The sequence below is a fragment of the Rutilus rutilus genome (assembly GCF_951802725.1).
Source record: "Rutilus rutilus genome assembly, chromosome: 10".
NCBI lineage: Eukaryota > Metazoa > Chordata > Actinopteri > Cypriniformes > Leuciscidae > Rutilus > Rutilus rutilus.
In genome coordinates this window covers 1997072-2017185 of record NC_140215.1, presented here as the reverse complement: position 1 = coordinate 2017185, position 20114 = coordinate 1997072, and the positions used below count along the sequence as shown (strand labels likewise).

General features: G+C 37.5%; 2 protein-coding genes across 2 annotated transcripts; one reads left to right on the top strand and one right to left on the bottom strand.

Annotated features, from left to right (window-relative positions):
- Positions 1-3825: 3825 nt before the first annotated feature.
- pdcl3 (phosducin-like 3) lies at positions 3826-12303 on the top strand. Its single transcript, XM_084420419.1, has 7 exons — positions 3826-3891; positions 4040-4128; positions 5178-5295; positions 5822-5912; positions 7150-7293; positions 9994-10202; positions 11809-12303. Exons 2-7 carry the CDS (start codon positions 4123-4125, stop codon positions 11955-11957), a joined length of 717 nt encoding a protein of 238 aa, XP_084276545.1. The 5' UTR covers positions 3826-3891; positions 4040-4122; the 3' UTR covers positions 11958-12303.
- Positions 12304-12573: 270 nt separating this feature from the next.
- On the bottom strand, positions 12574-19107 carry nms (neuromedin S). Its single transcript, XM_084420420.1, has 8 exons — positions 19011-19107; positions 18174-18226; positions 17169-17222; positions 17055-17081; positions 16920-16973; positions 15350-15415; positions 15180-15222; positions 12574-12698 (listed from the first exon to the last, which is right to left on the bottom strand). Exons 1-8 carry the CDS (start codon positions 19090-19092, stop codon positions 12658-12660), a joined length of 420 nt encoding a protein of 139 aa, XP_084276546.1. The 5' UTR covers positions 19093-19107; the 3' UTR covers positions 12574-12657.
- Between the last annotated feature and the right edge of the window lie 1007 nt (positions 19108-20114).

Here is a 20114-nt window from a genome sequence, read left to right as displayed (position 1 = left end):
GGGGCTTTAGGGAAATGGGCGGGGCGATAACTGGACTCTTTTCACAGACTGATGACGCGTTTTAACCACACAGACAGTCTATGGTTTTAGAGCTGTTAAAAATGACAGTGCCATATAGGTGGACATCCACATCATGGTTTTAACCAAGTGGCAACCTGCCAGTCTCTCTCTTGAATCCAACACGGAAGTGACTTTCATTGAAACTGCAGTTCATTGACTGGCCGCTAGAGACCGGCTGCAAAAGAGAGTCAATCCCATAGAGCCCCATGTTAAAATGCTCAACTTTACAGCAGAAAAAAATGTGTTTACAGCCTGGTGCAAAAAGTGGTTTTGGTCTATATAGCTTTTTTTTTTCCTTCATGACACTGTGAGTGATTTTTTTTTATAACGTTTAAATTATATTAAGCCTTAAAGTTGTACATAATTAAGGGCGTGGCCACTTGAGTGACAGGTGGATTGCCGCTGATTTCACTACTAGAAGTTTGTCTGCTGTGTGTTAGCGTCTCGTCACCTCAGCTAGTGCACCTCTTTGTCCATTTTCGATTATCTGGGAGTGACATGCTGCCAAGATGGCGACGGCAGGCTCCGCCCACTTTGGGCTTCAGAAACCAATGGGTGATGTCACGGTCCACGGACAATACATCCATATTTTTGTACAGTCTATGGTTTTAACGGTCATCAGCATCGTAAATCGTAAAAGTTTTGTATATGTTCTTTAAAAAAATGCATTTACATAATAACACTATACTTTGTAATATTTCCATCAAATTACAAAAAACTAGTTAACGCTGCTGTGAGCGTTTTACCGGCTGTGGTGGGAGTGACGGTAAAGTTGACATCTTTCTCTCCTCCGGTTTCAATCGCACTCAATTTTTTTCCTCATTTTGAAAGTTGTGTTTTCTCGCTATAGAAGTTTACCCAACTATCCAGTAGCACCTCACTGCAGTACACGAGATCCAGGGGGCGGAGTTGGATCCAGATATAAGGGGTGGAGATTGGTAGGTTTAGGTATATGTAAGGTGGGAGGAATCTGGATCCAACTCCTCCTCCTGGATTTCATGTTCTGCAGTGAGGACCATCTCCAACTATGTCGACTTCCGCTTCCCGGAAATGTGAAAAGGGTCAATTCAGTGACTGATCAACAGCCGCTCCAATTTACAAACCTCTCTGCCTGTCAATCATTTGCTTGGGTTTGCTGACCTGTATTTGAGGGCGGGGCTTTAGATAGATGGGGCGGGGCCACTGATCTATATAATGACTGGATAGCTCATGACGTCATAAACAGTGAAGCCACAGCACAGCTATATTGGTATTCCCTAGTGGGCTGAATCAATAGGAAATGTTATGATTTGACTGAGAAAACATTGCCTAACGAGACACCGTTTTTAAATCTAAAGTCTCCCTGTACATTCTTACAACGCAAACATCCTAAGCATTTAAAAGGGTATTTGTTTAAAGTCGGAATTTTTTCCTGCTTATTAAAAATTGCTTTGATACTGGGGAGAGGAGCTTGGAGAGTGTCTGTCTGCTAACAGCAGGTGTCAGTAATGAAGAAGTGTTTTATTTTGTGATTTGCCCTTTGAATGAATTTGCAGCTTACCTCCTCGTTAAAATACACGTTTAAAATATAATATTTAATTTTTAAGTGTCCAGTGTTCACTTATGGGACTTCCGTGTAGCTTAAGATCAGTGGTATAGCTAGTTAAAACCCCAAAACGTTAACTAAAACAGCAATTTCTTTGCAAAAGGAATAAAAAGCTGTACGAGAACACTAGTCGGCCTTCACAGGTAAGAAAAACAGTTTGATACTAATAATTAAATAGTGAATGCTAAATATTTTTGTGAATATTCAGGTGAATATTGTTTCGTGGCCACGAATTAATAATACCTCAGCACGTTTTACTAATTTGTACCCTTGTTTTACTATATTGTGGCCACATTGTAATTTGTTAAATCAAAATGAGGGAGGAAATCAATATAATGCCCTTTTCACAAGATGTAAAATAAGTCTCTGATGTCCCCAGAGTGTGTGTGTGTGAAGTTTTAGCTCAAAATACCCCACAGATATTTTTATATAGCATGTTAAAGTTGTCACTTTTTGAGGGTGAGCAAAAACGCACCGGTTCTGTGTCTGTCCCTTTAAATGCAAATGAGCTGCTGCTCCCGGCACAGGGGGCGGAGCTTCAACAGCTTGTGTCCTGAACATTTCTAAAACCTTTAGCCTTTTATGTTCAAACCGGAGTTAGACAAAATTTCTGAATGGTTAGTTGATGAATTTCTGTAGCTTATGTGTCATTGATTAGCATATTCTGTCATGATAATCTATAAATGGCGTTCCCGGGGGCGGGGTTTATGTAGATTGTAGGGTTAGTGATGTCACTAACCCGGGAGGAATGTGGTGTAGTCTCTACCAGCCGTTTGTTGTAGTCCTTAAAAAGTGATTTCTTTAAAAGCAAATATCTCCCTTTGCTTTGAACTTTGAGTGTTGTAACTTTGCAGATGTTGTTTATGCTCAAACAGCAACATTACACACTAACTAAAGTTAGAAAAGTCAAATCATAATCAACCACCCCTATAATACAAATTGTATGGGTTAATGTAAGTAACGGTTAACAGACTCTGCACAAAGAACGTCAGTGAACAACTGTAGGATTTCTCCCATCTAGCGGTGAAATTGTTTATGACTACCAACTGAATATTACTTTCTAGCCCCTCCCATTCCGAGAGCGTTTTAACTCCTATGGTGGCCATATTATTTCAAATCTGCCGGCAGTCGTGAGCAATCTCCCCCTCGCATTCGTCACGGTGCCACTGTGTAAAAAACGCGAAAGGCGAAGCTTGAATTTCCAGGTATGTCCCTCTTTGGCACATGTATTTTCAAGATGGAGGCGCAACATGGCTGCCGCCATTCGAGCGACTCGCTCGTATGTATTCTAAATGGCAGATTCTACGCTTACGAGAATACTTGATTAGTTGGTAGAAGTAATTACACATTAATGAGCACATATCATTTTGAAAGAATAAAGCGTTTTTTGCTAAGAATCAACTTAAAAAATTACACAGTGTAGCTTTAAAAGTGCCGTTGGAGCTACCTATCTCTGTATAACGCCTATGGTATAACGGCCTTTAGAGCCCTCTGCTGGTAGGGGATCGTAGATCAGTGGGCGGGGCCTTCACGGGATGGGCGGTCTAGTTCAGTGACCGATTAAGCACTTATAATTATTTATTTCAGTATATTTTTTTTAATAATTGTATTATATTTAGTGCTGGGCAACGATTAATCGCGATTAATCACATCCACAATAAAAGTTTGTGTTTACATAATATGTGTTTGTACTGTGTATAATTATTTTGTAGCCTATATATAAATACACACACGCATGTATATATTTAAAAAAATTTTTTATTTATATTTAATATCAATTATGTATAAATATATATACACAGTATAAACATGCAAATATGTCTTAAATATATACACAACATGTAAACACAAACTTTTATTTTGGATGTGATTAATCGCGATTAATCGTTGCCCAGCACTTTATTATCTTATGAAATGAACAGAGGGAAACGAGAGAAGAGTCCATTTATTTTATGATTGTATTTATACCAAATTATTTTGGTGTGAATTAAGATTGTTGTTAAAGAATTCAAACATTGAAATGCAACTCAGAGGAATCTCGTAAGAAACAATTCTTACAAAACTGTTATATTACAATCAAAAAGTAAACGCAAGTCTGTCACACCTGTCATGAGGTTTGATTGACAGCGCTATCTGGACATTATCAGCTGCAATACAACGCCATATATGGGCATTCAGAAACAAGGCGAAAAACGGTGCAACCCTGAATATCGTCCTACACACTTCTGTTCCGCTCGAGATTAAATGTGCGTATTAATCGTCTTGTGCAAACATATTTTTAAATATATTTTTTTATCGTGTCGCTAAAGTATATATTGTGATTTAACAGACAGTTTTTCTTTATAAAACTGGTGAAAAGGAGGATATTTTCTATATTTTATGTCACGGACGCAGCTTGTGTTCGGCCGGAAGAGAATGAGGAGCGCTCCTTCTGTTTCCGGCGCCGTGAGAGCAGAGGAGTGATTCACAGCACAGAAATGCAGGTTTGTCTGATTAATAACCAAATATGTTGTTTATTTCACGTTATATTGGACTTGAAATGATCGTTGATTTCTCGATGGTTTAGAGCAGTTTCTGGAGATGCTGGTTATGATGAGGACGATAGTTTAGTAAAGATCTTCTGACTAGTAATTGTTTTAATCTAACTTATTCCTACTAACTGAGAAAAAAAAAGTGATCTGTATGTTTACATTGTGTGTATGTCATTCTTGGGTTGGTATTACACTGTAAAACAAACATTTTTAGAAGTTGTAAACAAAAAAATGAGTAAGTTTTATAAGAAAATGCGGTTTCATTTGTTCTACATTCAATAATTTCACGTTTAATTCAGTGTTACTTGCCTTTCCTAACTGTTCGTGACATTTACTAGCAATTTCTGAGTGAAAATGATCTAAAATAGCAATTTTTCGCTGTGATATTGATGACTAAAGGTAATATCAAGGAATATTATAAATATATATGTCATTTCCAGGCCTGAAAAGGCCATATAAATTAGAAAAATCATGGATATTTTTGTAAGGAATATAAATGTTTGTAGTTTTGTTCTGCGCTAACATATTATTTCATCAATTATTAGTAGACTAAAACTTGAGTGCAGTCTGTTGAGGGCAGGGTTATTACACTTAACTAAAAACATTAAGTGAAATTATATATATATATATATATATATATATATATATATATATATATATATATTAAAAAAAGCAACATTTCTAATTTGTCTAGTTTATATTGATGTTCTAAAATAACAAACTAAATCTGAAATAAAAATGAATAAACTATATAAAACTAAAATGACAAACAACAAAATGGTTGAAATTAAATTGTAGTATTAAAAACTATATTATACAAAATAACCCTGAGGGTCTTATTGGAGACACTGATTAGTGTAATTATTTAAACGCATTATTGATTGAAAACCAGTCATGAGTATGAAGCCTGAAGTCATGTAAACTCTCAAACTGAAGTTGTCATTTTTCCTGCGTGTGGTCGATAACATCACGTCTCTGAATGTGTTTTGTTGTGAATGTAGGACCCGAACGCAGACACCGAGTGGAATGACATCCTCAGGAGGAAAGGTATTCTTCCTCCTAAAGAAACACCGGCGGAGGAGGAAGAGGACGAGCAGCTTCATCAGCCTCAGTCTGTTGGTAAGAGGAGTTTTTACACTGTTACAGGGTGTCTTAAAAAGTATTAAAAGTTGATAAATTAGGCCTTAAAAGGTATTAAATGCCATTTTCCAAGGTATTAAATTTTGTATCATCTTTTCATTATGTATATTTGTCCAAAGAATTGTATCAATTAGTCAGTTAGTTCTCTTGTGCTTCGTTCCCAACCTTCTGAATTATGTTTTTTATTGATAAGGAGTTATCACAAACTAAGACTGTTTAGTTGTGCTATCTTACAATCAATATATAGTAAATGTAAGTTAAAGTGTCGCCGATGTAACCGGTTAAAACTTGAAGTGGCGATGAGGTCGTAAAATGAATGGAAAGAGTCTTAAAAAAAGGTCTAAAGGTTTTAACTCCCATGATTCCTGTATATACCCTGAGTTAACTTCACACAGTTATAGTTTAAATGTTGTTTTTGCTGCTCCTTGTCATCTGATAATCGGGTTTGTTTATTCTGAAGCCTGTGGATGTGTAGTATGTGAGCTCATATTCTGTTCTTTTGCAGTGAAGACTTATGAGAGCATGACTCTGGAGGAGCTGGAGGAAAATGAAGATGAGTTCAGTGATGAGGATGAGCTCGCCATGGAGATGTACAGGTACATATTGAAGAAATACACCATTATGTTTTTGTCACTTTAACAGTGTTTTTGCGCAGCACTGCATTGATATTTCTAACTCAATTGAGTGCAATAAGCATTTTTAGAATTTATGCGCATTTTAGCGTTTCCATCCAGCGTTAAATTTTTTTTTTTTTTAAATTCATTTTATGTGATCTCCCAAAATGGAAAATAGGTGGCTATTTACACTGAACTATAGACTAAAAACTTGACCTGTCCTACAGCTGCTGCACAAACACTTCTATTCAAGGGTAACTGTTGCCAAAATGCAACCTCTTTTTGTGAATCTACTCGAGGCAAACTTTCATGTAAAAGCATAATTAGAATGGAAACGCCACTTTTAAGTTTGACCGTATTTTCGTTTTCAGTCAAATTGCCTGTTGAATGGGAGTGAATGGGGCACGACTATGATTGCATCAAAAATCGCTATTTTTAAAACACTAATACGGCTCGACACAACATGAAACTGTGCTTGAAGTGTCACCAGGGGCTCTACACATGAACTCCAGCATTGAGAACAGTGTTTGTGTACACAGAGTTTATTAAAGAGAAAGATTTTGAATAACTCACTGTCTCTGTGTCCGCCGGTGTTTCGACAGTCAAAAATAGTCGATCTCCGAATGCGAATGAACTGACTCTGGATTTTAGTATTGCTTCTTATGAGGATCCTTTTTCAAATACAAGGTCAATATTGATTTTCACTAACGACAAAACAACAAATTATCCGTGAATTTATATGGAACTAAGCTTTAGGAGCTTTCCATCTTTACTCTCCTCCCTGTTACGTTGCATTCGGAGATCGACTATTTTTGACTGTCAGAATGCCGGCGGACACAGAAACAGTGAGTTGATCTTTCTCTTTAGTAAACTCTGTGTACACAAACACTGTTCTCAATGCTGGAGTTCATGTGTAGAGCCCCTGGTGACACTTCCAGCACAGTTTCATGTTGTGTCGAGCCGTATTAGTGTTTTAAAAATAGCGATTTTTGATGCGATCATAGAAGTGCCCCATTCACTCCCATTCAACAGGCAATTTGACCTAAAACGAAAATACGGTCAATCTTAAAAGTGGCGTTTCCATCCTAATTATGCTTTTACATGAAAGTTTGCCTCGGGTAGATTCACAAAGAGAGCCTAGATTGCATTTTGGCGAGAGTTAAACTTTCAGGTAATGAAAGAGCAGTAATTATTTGTGCATGGTCTCTCTCTCTGACAGACAGAAGAGAATTGCCGAGTGGAAAGCGAACCAGATAAAGAACGCGTTTGGGGAGTTGAATGAGATCTCGGGTCAGGATTACGTGAAGGAGGTGAATGAAGCTGGAGCCGGAATCTGGGTGGTGCTGCATCTCTACAAACCAGGGTGATTTTACACATCGACCTCTGCAGACAGTACTTTATATATATGCATTCATTATAATTTAGATGTATGCATTCATTATTTATAATGCAAAACAACTTATTTAGTTATTTAAACAAAAAAGTTCCCATGCACTGTATCTTATTTATGTATATTTCTCTTCTTATTCTTAAAGGGGCTATGTGTAAGAATTGTCATGCATTAATGACTCTTTTATTGGCGATGTGTGAACAGCTTGTATAAAACAAGACCTTCCTCGACTTCCTAGGTCGTCTATGAAAGCCTGTTGACTGATGTTTACGTGAATGACTCGGGACGTTTTTGCCGGGAAAATCAAAGGATGTGACGTTTATATGAAACTAATGCAGAAAGAGCCATTCTGTACTATAATGTCACAGATTCATTCAAACTACAGTCAGATCTTAGCCTGGCAAGCCAGACCTACATCAAGATGTTGTGTCTGGCAACTCTCCATAGACGCGGCTCAATCCGAGGGGATAAACGGCTGCCTTTCAAATTCCCTCTGCTCGCAATAGGACAGCGCTTCAACCAACCAGAGCGTTTTCCCAACAGCGGAGTTAACGTTAGTTGTAGGGTTGGGCAATGTCCCCTAAATTGGCAGTTGATGATGTTTACAGTAAAACATCGCGATGGACGATGATATCGTCGGGGGGGGGGAGATGCTACGGAATCGCGCTGACCATCACGAAGAGAGAGAGAGAGTAGCTACTTCTACTGTGTTTACGCCACGGGAATACTCGGCTTGGCATTTTGAAATATTTATATGTTTATTTGGCCGTTTAGGCTCGCAACCGAAGACAAAGACTATATGCTTGTCCGTGTTGCGCTCGGAGCGCGCGCACAGCATCCTGTCAGTACAATTCAGGTCTCTTTCGCGACTTATCGCGCTTTTAATATTTCTTTTCAATATAAAGCACATCCTGCTCTTTTCTTTCTCATTCATTCATGTTTTATTATTAATAACTTTAAACAGAATCATCAACTGAAATCTGCGCGGATTATCAACAATACGACACATTTATAGGACATAAAGGGTCTCTGCGGCAAAAGTGAAAGTACCAGCGGCCAGCGGGTGAAATGTTTCGAAATGTCTCTGAACAGTAAAGCACCCGTTTCAATAAAAGGATATATTAAAGTTCATATAGCCTACTTTTACATTTTCGCTGCTGTTCTAAAATGATTTTCGCCATCACCTTAAACAAGCAGCAGCTGCTTGAATCCCAGTGCAGGAGCTGTAACTGTTAGGTTACCACAGAAACGTAAGCGGTTAGTTGATTGCTGTGGTGACTCGTGACACTCGCGAACAGCACTGAACACGCACGTCTTAATTTTTTTATCGTTCGTTGGTAAAGGGTGAGAGACCTTGCGAGCCACATGATTTTTGCCTAAGAGCCAGGTTCCCAACCACTGGTGTACACACGAACACGAACTGCCGTGAGACTGGGCTGGTCTCACAGGGTGGGGGCGTGGCATCACGATGGTGGTTCACCATCGTGATGTCGGTCAGCCATCACGATGGACGATGATATCGTCCATTGGCACAACCCTAGTTAGTTGATAGATTCAACTTTTGAATCTGGCCGGCAAAACTACGAACACATCTTGCTTTTTTAAGAATGACTTAAGTGCCGTTCTTTGCTCTTTTCTCAAAGAAAAGCTGAACTCCAACTCCTCCAGAGTCGCGGCCAAAGCCGATTCGACAGACTGTTCTCCAGCAGCAGCCGCCATTCTTTGTTTTCAAGTAGCAGGGAACCGTCGCAACTCTGTTGTCTTTATGTTAAGCCCTACTCTATACACGATGTGATTGGCCTGACCCAATTTAGGTTTTTCCAGCTCCGAAAGTCAGCGGAGAGTTGCTAGACTGCCCTGGCTGTAAAATACATTTAGCTGCCGCTAGGGTGCGTCTAGATTTCTAGGCTAGTCAGATCTATATAGTCTCAAATATACTTTATAATCAAACTATCATAAGGCCGCGTGTCCACTAAAGCGTTTTTATCCAGCATTTTTTTCAGTTGAGACGCTTCGCTTGTTATGATACGGAATATCCGCGAAAGTGTTACTAGTATCTCATTTCACACATATTTTGTTTCTGTGTTGATTCTATATTAAAATGTCGATACAATGTAACGTATTTTCTCTGGCTCTTGTTTTAAATGATTTTGTTCCGTTATTATGCTTGTTGTTGTTGTTGTCGTCTGTTGACGTTGTACAAGCAGAATGTGACGGTTGGTTGGTGTGGTATTAGTCCCGCCCCTCCTCCACTGTGATTGGACGGTTGAGTAAAAAGTGACAGTGATGTGCGTTGCGTTTTACCCAAAGTTGAACATTCTGCAACTCTCGGCGACCTGTAAAAAACGTTCAGCGCCTCTTGTTATTGAGAGGAAAGCGCTGCACATATTTACATATTCATCTAAACGTGGACGATGTCTGGATGTTCGTTAACAGTAAAGGTATTTACAACTTCTTTTTACTTCTAAGCAAAGAAAGAAAAAGAAGTTCGCCGTGAGTATATCGAGGCCTTGCTGCAGTTCACTGAACGGCCACCGGTGTCACTAAAAACACAGGTTTCTGAATTCTACATACAGCCCCTTTAACTGATCATGTGCGCTATATAAATGCTTCCCTTGCCTAAATGAGTGTCATCCAGTACCTTGACTAATAAATGTGTCTGTTATCCCGCAGGATCCCGTTATGCACGCTGATAAACCAGCATCTGTCATATCTGGCCCACAAGTTTCCTCAAACCAAGTTCATCAAATCTATTTCCACCACCTGCATTCCCAACTACCCCGACCGCAACCTGCCCACGCTGTTCATCTACTACGAGGGCGAGATGAAGGCCCAGTTCATCGGCCCGCTGGTGTTTGGAGGCATGAACCTGAAGTGTGACGGTGAGAGTGATTTTCTTGATTAAAATGCTGTGTTTGTGTTAGTTTCACTCCTTTAAATCTTATTAACCACTCATGAACACACATGCTATTTGTTCATCACATAAGAAGTGATTGTAATCAAAAAAAAAATTTTAATTGAAATACTGAACATAGCCATTGCTGCTGATAACTCAATATAAATAACAATAACTCAATATAAATAACAACAATATAAATAAATGTTGATCACCTAATATGAATTGACTGTCTGTTTATTGTACAAACAATAGTTTTTTCCCCTAATATCTTACATTCATTAATTTAGCAGAATCTAAATGAATAAATTTTCATTTGGCTATATTATTATTTATTTAATATAAATTGGTATTTATATATTTTATTTATACATTTAAATTGTTATATATTTTGTTATATTTTTTTATATATATATATATATATATATATATATATATATATATATATATATATATGTATATGTGTGTGTGTGTGTGTGTGTATATATATATATATGTATATGTGTGTGTGTGTGTATATATATATATATATATATATATATATATATATATATATATATATATATATATATATATATATAATTTAAGTATAAGTGAATATTTAGCATGCCAATTAGTTATTCTAAAATGAGTAAAAGTAGGTTTTGTGATGATTATTTGGATTTGTGGATACAGATTTTTGTTATACATGTTGTCATTAAATAAAATAATTACATTTGTTATGTAAAAGTATTCGTCTTTTCCATACATGATAGTTCATACCGACTGTCCAGCACCAAAAATATATAATAAAAAGTATCTATCTATTTTGTATGTAAAGTATCTGATCACAGTGTAATCATGGGAAAATCTCAGAGTAAAACTGGGAGTTGTGAAAAATTATACAACGGTGTTTTACCAGATGAGAAGTTTCTCATATCAACATCTTTTTATTCTTTTAATTCCTTTTATAACTATTTAAATTTTCCTTGCTTTTATTTTGTGACTATTTTAATTCCTTTCTGTGTAAAACACTTTATGGACGCTTGTTTCCGCAACAAAATAAAACCTTTTAAAAGATAATTGCGACTTTTTATCTCACAGAAATAAAGTCAGAATTGTGTGAAATTAAGTCGCAATTGCGTGTTATAAAGTCAGAATTCTGACCTTTTTTTCTCGCAATTCTGACTTTATATCTTTTTTTACCTAAATAGTTTATATCTCACAATTCTGACTTTATACTTTATAACACGCAATTGCGACTTTATTTATAAGAATTGCGACTTTATATCTTGCAATTGCGATTTTTTTTTTTTTTAAATTTTTCTTTATTTTTTTATGAATTGCGACTTTATTTCTCACAATTCTGACTTGATATATCGCAATTGTGAGAGAAAAAGTCAGAATTGTGAGATAAAAACAATTATTAGTCGCAATTATTAGTATTCATTTATTATTCAGTGGCGGAAACAAGCTTCCATACACTTTGAATTACCATAGTGTATGAAATGTGCTATATGAATAAACTTGCCTTGCCTATTTTTGTGTTTACGTTTTCACGTTTCCTTACCAAAGATGTGTTTGTAAAGGAGCAGCTGTTCTGTGTGTTTCAGAGCTGGAGTGGCGTTTATCAGAGACCGGAGCGGTGAAGACTGACCTGGAGGAAAACCCCAGAAAACAGATCCAGGATCAGATGATGACGTCCATCCGCTGCTCGGCGCCGAGCCGCAAGAACGGTGATGAGGACTCAGACGAGGACTGACATTACATCACACACACACACACAGCTGGACTGCCATGGTGCCAATCTCTCAAACTCCAGTCGTTTTGAGGCGACTCGAACAACATCAGAAAAGACTGTTTAAGCTGTTGCCGGGCAGACTCTAATATTTGCCATTTTTAAAAACTCATCCACTCTCGGGGACTAGAGTGGTGTTTCCCATAGAGAGTGACTCCTGCTTATCTTGCACTCGAAAACATTTTTAAACCAGCCATCATTTTCACAGAAAATTTGCATTGTTTTGTTTTATATTGGATTTCTAATAATGCAACCTTTGTCAGTTCAATGCTTGTCACCGTTTATTATATAAAAACATATATTGATTTGATTTGAGTGCATTTTACTGTGTCTCTTGTGTGTGTGTGTTAATGACTAGCGACGCTTCCGCTCACCCACATCCCTCTAAACCGAGCTTAAGGACAAGCTGTGATATTTAGGGATATGTCATGAACAATTTCAGGCTATTTCCCATCAATTTCCTTTTTGCATTTCACCATTACCCAGGCTTTCTGATTTGCACCCGCATATACCGAAACGCTTCATCTCTGTTTAGTGTTTTAGCAATAATACGTAAACCGTCGGCAAGCATGAGGTTACATTTATTAAAAGAGGTTTTAATGAAATCTGGTGGGGCTTTGAAGCTTGACAGCAACAATAATGCAGCTTTAACACATTATAGGCGTTACGGTGTCAGAGAGAATCCCAGATAAGAACAGAGGACGTCTGTGGAGAGGAGAAACACACGGGGTTAAATCCACCAATTTACATGGAAATGAATCAAATCTTTAAACTGTTGCTCATGCTCACTATTGAGTATCATTAGAGTCTCTGTCACATCCTCTATTGGCCCATAAATAACAGCAAAAACTTTGACAATGATGTGTTTTTCTTCTCATGCTTTGCTCTCTGTTACAGTTTTTTTGCAATCGCCAGGACACATTTCTCAATACTTGGGTCACTTTTTCTCTGTGAGCTGAACTGGGGATCAGGAGAGCCTGGCCACTCGCTATTAAGTCCTATTGTACCGAATTGTGGTTGTAGTTCCACCAGAGCTCCACTGGGGGCGATCGCCCATGAGTGCACAATGAATGGGAGACTATGGGGCTAGACGGCCAAATTTGTCTCTTTCACCCGATTGCCGTTGAGAAATCTCAGATTTGATTGTAGGTTTTGCAAGTTCAACATGGGTTATAGGTCGAAAGTTGAATGAACGAGTACTTATGTCCTTTCGATTTCTTACAGGTTGAGTTGTTGTTGCCCATAACACACTAGCATTCTGCTAATGAACGCTGATTGGTCAGTGAAGGACTGATTACGACCAGAGATACCGCTTGATGGCATCGTGTGTGTGTGTGTGTGTATTTTCGGCGTGGTCTTTTAAAACAACAAAACAAAAACTCTTCTAGCACGTGTGTTTACCTGTGTCAGCTGTGTTGTCGATGCCTCGAGTGAAAAGAAAGTGCAGAGCGCGAAAGCACCAAAGTGACTGAAGGACTGCCGTAAAGCAGTATCTCTGGTCGTACGTCATTGACACTTTAAAAGACTTTTTAAAGCAAATAAGTGACTGTAAAAAATCTAACACCCAGCAATGTGTAATTTCTTTGCATCTCCTTTCGAATACAACATTCAAATTACTAGACAAAAATTATATCCGGAGAAAAGTGGATTTTGAGGGGTATAGCTCCATAGACCTCCATTCATTCTGCACTCGTCCTGTGAGCGCCCTCATGTGGAGCCAGAGTGGAACTGCACTCGTCCTGTGAGCGCCCTCATGTGGAGCCAGAGTGGAACTGCACTCGTCCTGTGAGCGCCCTCATGTGGAGCCAGAGTGGAACTGCAACCAGTTCAGAAGCCGGAAGTTTACTGAGAGTGAAACTTCTCCCCTTATTAGACATTCTCTGGGATCAGTTATCATTGTTTTAGCACAAAATTTATTCAATTTACATGAATTATTTTCTCATTCAAACGCCACAAAAACTCAATGTACCCACAGGCCAATTTGCACGTTTACATGCAAACCTACAGTTTTTACTAAATCACTTTAACGACTTTCTCAATACTTGGGTCACGGTTTCAAAACTCTTCACACAGTGATTTCAACATCAGGCCATGTGAGAGAAACTGTGGGTCATTTATCACTGCATGTGCACATGAAGACATCTTTCAAATTACTTTGGCACAAAAAAAACAAGAGGCCAAATTGCACGTTTACATACTCTTTTCACAACTGTTAGACTTAAAGTCCCCCTGTAGTCAATCATTTTATCCCTTAAAACTCATCTTTGATCACGAAAATTACAAATGTAAATGTTTTTTCCTTGAAAATAAATTCTTCATGCCTTAAAATATCTCGAATGTAACTCGACACCCTTGCCTCATTTAGTATACGCGGTTCTATGAATATGCAAATGAGCCCCGCCTCCACTCACTCACTCAGCTCAGAGATCCACTGGTTGACGATCACACGTCGATCTGATTGGTTACAAGGTAGTTTGTGACGTCAGAAACACCAGCGATTTCAAAGCGTGTTTTTGAGACTGTCTTTGGTTCACTGCAGTTTTAAGGAGGAAATACTCAGCAATGGTGTCGACTTATGAATTCACACATGGTTTGTGTTAAAGCACATTAAAAACACCACATAGACACATAAACAACATTAAACGCTGGATTTTAAAAACTATCTTGTAAATTGTATCCAACCAGATCAACGTGTGATCGTCAACGAGTGGATCTCTGAGCTGAGTGAGTGAGTGGAGGCGGGGCTCATTTGCATATTCGTAGAACCGCGAACACTAAATGAGGGAAGGGTGTCGAGTTACATTCAAGATATTTTAAGGCAAGAAGAAGGAAACCGTTTAAATAAGTCATTTTGGTGATCAAAGATGAGTTTTAAGGGATAAAATGATTGACTACGGGGTGACTGTAAGCAGACCGTCTACTAATACTCTAATGACTGCTATTTGACATGTAGTTTATAGTTAGCAGAATGATTATAAACAAAGTGTTACCAAACTTTGCTTGTGTTCTGGAAGAATGAGTTAATTAGAGTTTTTTGGTAGTTTTAGTGCATTTTGAACTGCCGCGTTCAAAGAGTTCTGGAAAAATGACCAAAGTATTGAGAAATGTGTCCCAGCGATTGTTAAAAAGACAAACAATTTGAATGATTGTGCGTCTGCTTTACGCGATGCTTTTGTTCTCACGCACCTCGCGTGTTTCTTCCAGAAGTGCCACAGACGTTCTTCAGCTTCTCTAGGAGAAAGACACACGTTACTCAAAAAAAGACACGGGAGATTAAAGCAAGCACATATTAAACAGTGCATTCGTAATCACAGCGTCTGACAGACAACATCAGATCAGAGAGAGCACTGCCGCACCTGCTGTTTCTTCCGGCGCAGAGAGAGCTTCGGCGAGAGACGCATCAACGGGTGAACCGAATGAGACTGAAGACGAAGAGAAAACATATATTCATATATACAGTACTGGACAAAAGTGATTTTAATGACCCTACAATTTCTATTAAAGTGTTAGTTCACCCAAAAATGAAAGTTCTGTCAGTAATTACTCTCCCTCATGTTGTTCCAACCCCGTGAGACTTTCGTTCAACTTCAGACACAAATTAAGATATTTTTGATGAAATCTGAGAGCTGTCTCACTCCTCCATAGGCTTCTCTGTAATCGAGATCTGCCATCCCAGAAAAGTTAGTAAAGACATCGTTAAAATAGTCCAAGTGACTACAGTGGCTCAACCTTAAGTTTATCAAGCGACGAGAATACTTTATGTGCGTTTTATTCAACTTTATTCAACTCTTCGCCTCAGAGTGAGTTCACGTAGTGTAACAGCGCAGCGCTTCTGGGTTGTACGTCAGAACGGAGGCTCGCTATTGGCCAGCATCACACACATGACCAGCGTCGGCCAATAGTGAGCCTCCGTTCTGACGTACAACCCAGAAGCGCTGCGCTGTTACACTACGAATGAATGAATAAGAATAGTGGAATAAAGTCGTTATTTTTGTTTGTTTTTGCGCACATAAAGTATTTTCATCTCTTGATAAACTTAAGGTTGAGCCACTGTAGTCACTTGGACTATTTTAACGATGTCTTTACAAACGTTTCTGGGATGGCAGATCTCGATTACCTATCAGCCTATGGAGGAGTGAGCAGCTCTCAGATTTCATCAGAAATATCTTCATTTGTGTCTGAAGATGAACGAAAGTCTTACAGGGAACAACATGAGGGAGAGTAATGACTGACAGAATTTTTATTTTTGGGTGAACTATCCCTTTAAACCATCAAAATACACTGTATAAAGTGTTCAGTTCACTTACTTACTTTTTTTTTAGTAAACCCGTTGCCTTAAAATTATTAAGTAAATAAACATAATGCTTAATTGAAATAAATCGAACTTGATAATTCCACATAACTTAATTTTTACGATTAAGCGTGAAGTTTATTTACTTAATAATTTTAAGGCAACGGGTTTCCTCAGTTTTTTTAAGTTAAGTCAACTGATCACTTTTTACAGGGATGAATCTTTTAAATATGAGGGAAGAATAAAACACTAAACTTATAATAACATTTTTGGGGGGGGGCAAAATACAGTTACAGGTTTTATTTTACTATGCAAAAAGCTGACAGGATAATGCAAACATAATGACCACAACATAATCAGATATTCATATTTAGTTGGTTCTCTCTTGTTTTTGCATGCGTTCATAATTTCTTTGTATGACAGTCTGGATAAAACTCAGTTTGTAAATGTTTCATTGCGTCATTATGACTAATAAAACAATCGACTCCAAGCGCAACTACGCAATATGACTACAAAATCTTTATAATATTTCAATAAATGGTCAATTTTCCTAGGTTGGACATCACTTTTGGCCACTTATCAGGGAATATGCATTAAATAGAGAGAATGTTTGAGTACTGTAGAGATGTTGATACCTCTCTCTCTACTTCGCCGACTGAGTTCTGTGCTTTGGAATAATGAAACAGGAACTGAAGAGCAGAAGGAAAAACGAACAGAACGTCAGTCAGAAGCAGGACAGAGAGCAGAAGCTGCTTTATATATGAACTCACCCTCTTAAAAACATTCTGAATCTGCTCCTGTAGAAACACATGAGAGAGTTCAGACACAGGGTCACGGGGTCAAAGGTCATGATGATGAACTCACTCACTCACACACACACTCACCTGGTCCTGGTTCCTCCACTCCACACCACACAGAGAACTTAGTAAAGCCGAGGCCTAAAAACAACACAGACATATTCAGTATGATTAGCTATGACTTAAAGGTGCAGTGTGTGCGTTTTAGCGGCATCTAGTGGAGAGGTTGCGAATTGCACCCAACAGCAGAGAGTAGCCAGTTAAGCAATGAGGTTTCTTTACAAAGATAAATTAAGGAATTAGCTTTACTTTGCAAACATTATTGCGAATATTATCGTTACTTGTTCATCATTGTGTCAGTGTTTTATTCGCTGACTTTAGCTATAGCTTCTTTGCACGAAGAACAACAATAGTGACGAAACGCGTTTGTCCGTTTAGGGCCACCGTAGAAACACGTCGATGTAAGGAGACCCGCGGTGTGTGTAGATCGATAGAAATGCCTCATTCTTTTATTAGGTAAGTTCCATATTCATAAAGAAAAATTTTCCAAATCAAGACCATGTTTTAAATTATTCCAAATTGAAACTGACATATATTTTCAGTCTCTTAAATTGGTAAAAAAAGGGAAAAAAAAGAAAGCTATGTTAATCTAAAACTTTTCAATAAAAAATTAATAAAAAAATTTCATTAATGAAGTTTGTAAGTCTTTTTTGTTTTGTTAATTTATTAATTTCATACTTGTTATTAATTTTATGTTATGTGAATTATTTGATGTATAATCTTTGTTTATGGACATGATGACTGAATGTTTGTATATTGAATTCTAAAAAAATAGAAATAGAAATGGCTCATTCTAAGGTAATAAACGGTTCATTATGTAAGGTCTTTATACACCACTGAAAACATTATGTATATAATATTGCATTTCTGTCATCAGATCCTCCTAAATATTACACAATGCACCTTTAAAGTTAACTTGTACATTTGTTTAGATAGATAGATAGATAGATAGATAGATAGATAGATAGATAGATAGATAGATTAGAATTATCAGACAATACTTAAGCCAAAAAAATAATAATAATTAAATACCTGATTATAATCTCCATAATCATCACAATCTGTCAGTGGTCTAGGATAGCCTTCTGCAATCACACATACAAACACAATCTGTGTTATTGATTAACAGACAGAGATATCCCACTCTAAAATCCTGATGGATTATTATCATCATTTGGAAACAACTTTAAATGAATATTATAGGAATTATTATAACAGGATTTCAACAAAATGCAAAATGCAAAAAAAAAAAAAAAAAAAAAAAATCCAGATGTTTATGGTAACACATTACAATATAAAAACATTAATTACATTAGTTACCATAAACTAATAACAATACTTCCACAACATTTATTACTTACAGTAGCCTAATAAAGTTACATCTCAGTTAAATTTTTTAAATCAGAAGTTGTATCTGTTAATATTATTGAATGTGTCTGAGCTGAACTAACAATGAACAGTTTTATGTTTATTAACTAACATTAAGAAACATTCATAGATACTGTAATAAACCTATTGCTCATTAACATTAGTTCATGCATGAACTATCGCTAACTAATGGAATATTATTCCATGTTTAACAAACAAGATCGATGATGGTAAAACAAAAGACCTCCATGCACTTTCTAAAAACAGGCTATCCAATAGAGAATCAAATATGAATTTAATTTTATCCATCTTATTTGATTCCTTTAGGATTTATTCCAAATTGGTCAACGGGAATCCTGCACAAATGACATTAGAGATTCAAACACCACGTAAAAAGCTGATAATTAACTTTATAAAATAAGAGAAATGCGTCCTGTCATCGCAAAATCTGTAGAAATGTAATGTCAGCTGAAATGAAATGCAAGTGCTGAAGTTACTCACCAACAGCTGAGTAAAAGCTGCTGATAAACCACACTAAACAGCAAAACACCGAGAAGTGCCGATAGCACGCGCTCCTCCCCATAATATCCGTGTGAGTCGGGCTGAGTTTCTGAATGATGTTCTGGTTCTGGAGAACTTAAGTCATACTGATGCTGATAAAGGGTGTAAAGTCTCTCTAGCAGGCGACCAATCAACACCGAGATCGAGTCCCCGCGCGCACCATTACCAGAGCGCGCTCTCGACCTGGGCGCGTCACACACACACACACACTGTGGAAATAATCACGCATCGAGAGTCACGCGTCACAGGGACACCACATTCAATTATGTGGGCTTACCTTCCACCCTCTTAATTAGTATTAGTGTTAGGCGGTGAGTTTGAGTCAGCTTTACATTCACCATCACCAAACTTTACAGTTTTATTCTATATTCTGAAGGTTTGTTCATAAAGGCTATCATTCACCCGATTTATAGAACACTTTTACTCCTAAAAACATGGTGAGATGTCTCTATGAATTGATTTTTCCTCATTAATTATAGGCATTCAGATTTACAGTAAGATTGAAAGCAAGTCACATTTATCTGTGCCCTTCAATATATGTCAAAATGCACAAAAAGTTATTGTTTTCGTTGTTTTTGACTCATGTAACCTTGTTACAGTACTTTAAAGTTCTCCTGTACTCAATAATTGTATCCCTTAAAACTCATCTTTGATCACCAAAATTACATGTTTAAAGTTTTTTCCTGGAAAAAAAATCTTCATGCCTTAAAATATCTTGAATATTTTAGTCTTGACTTGAATATAGACTTGTCTGTATTAGGATATAGGAAATATCTTGAATGTAACTCGACACCCTTGCCGCATTTAGTATAGGCGGTTCTATGAATATGCAAATGAGCCCCGCCTCCACTCTCTCAGCTCAGAGATCCACTGGTTGACGATCACACGTTGATCTGATTGGTTACAAGGTAGTTTGTGACGTCAGAAACACCGTGTTTTTGAGACTGCAAGCCATCTAAAAGGCATCAATATTGGCAATACAGATAATTATTAATTAGTTAGGGGATGATATTATGGCGCTTTTCCATTACCAGTACCAGCTCG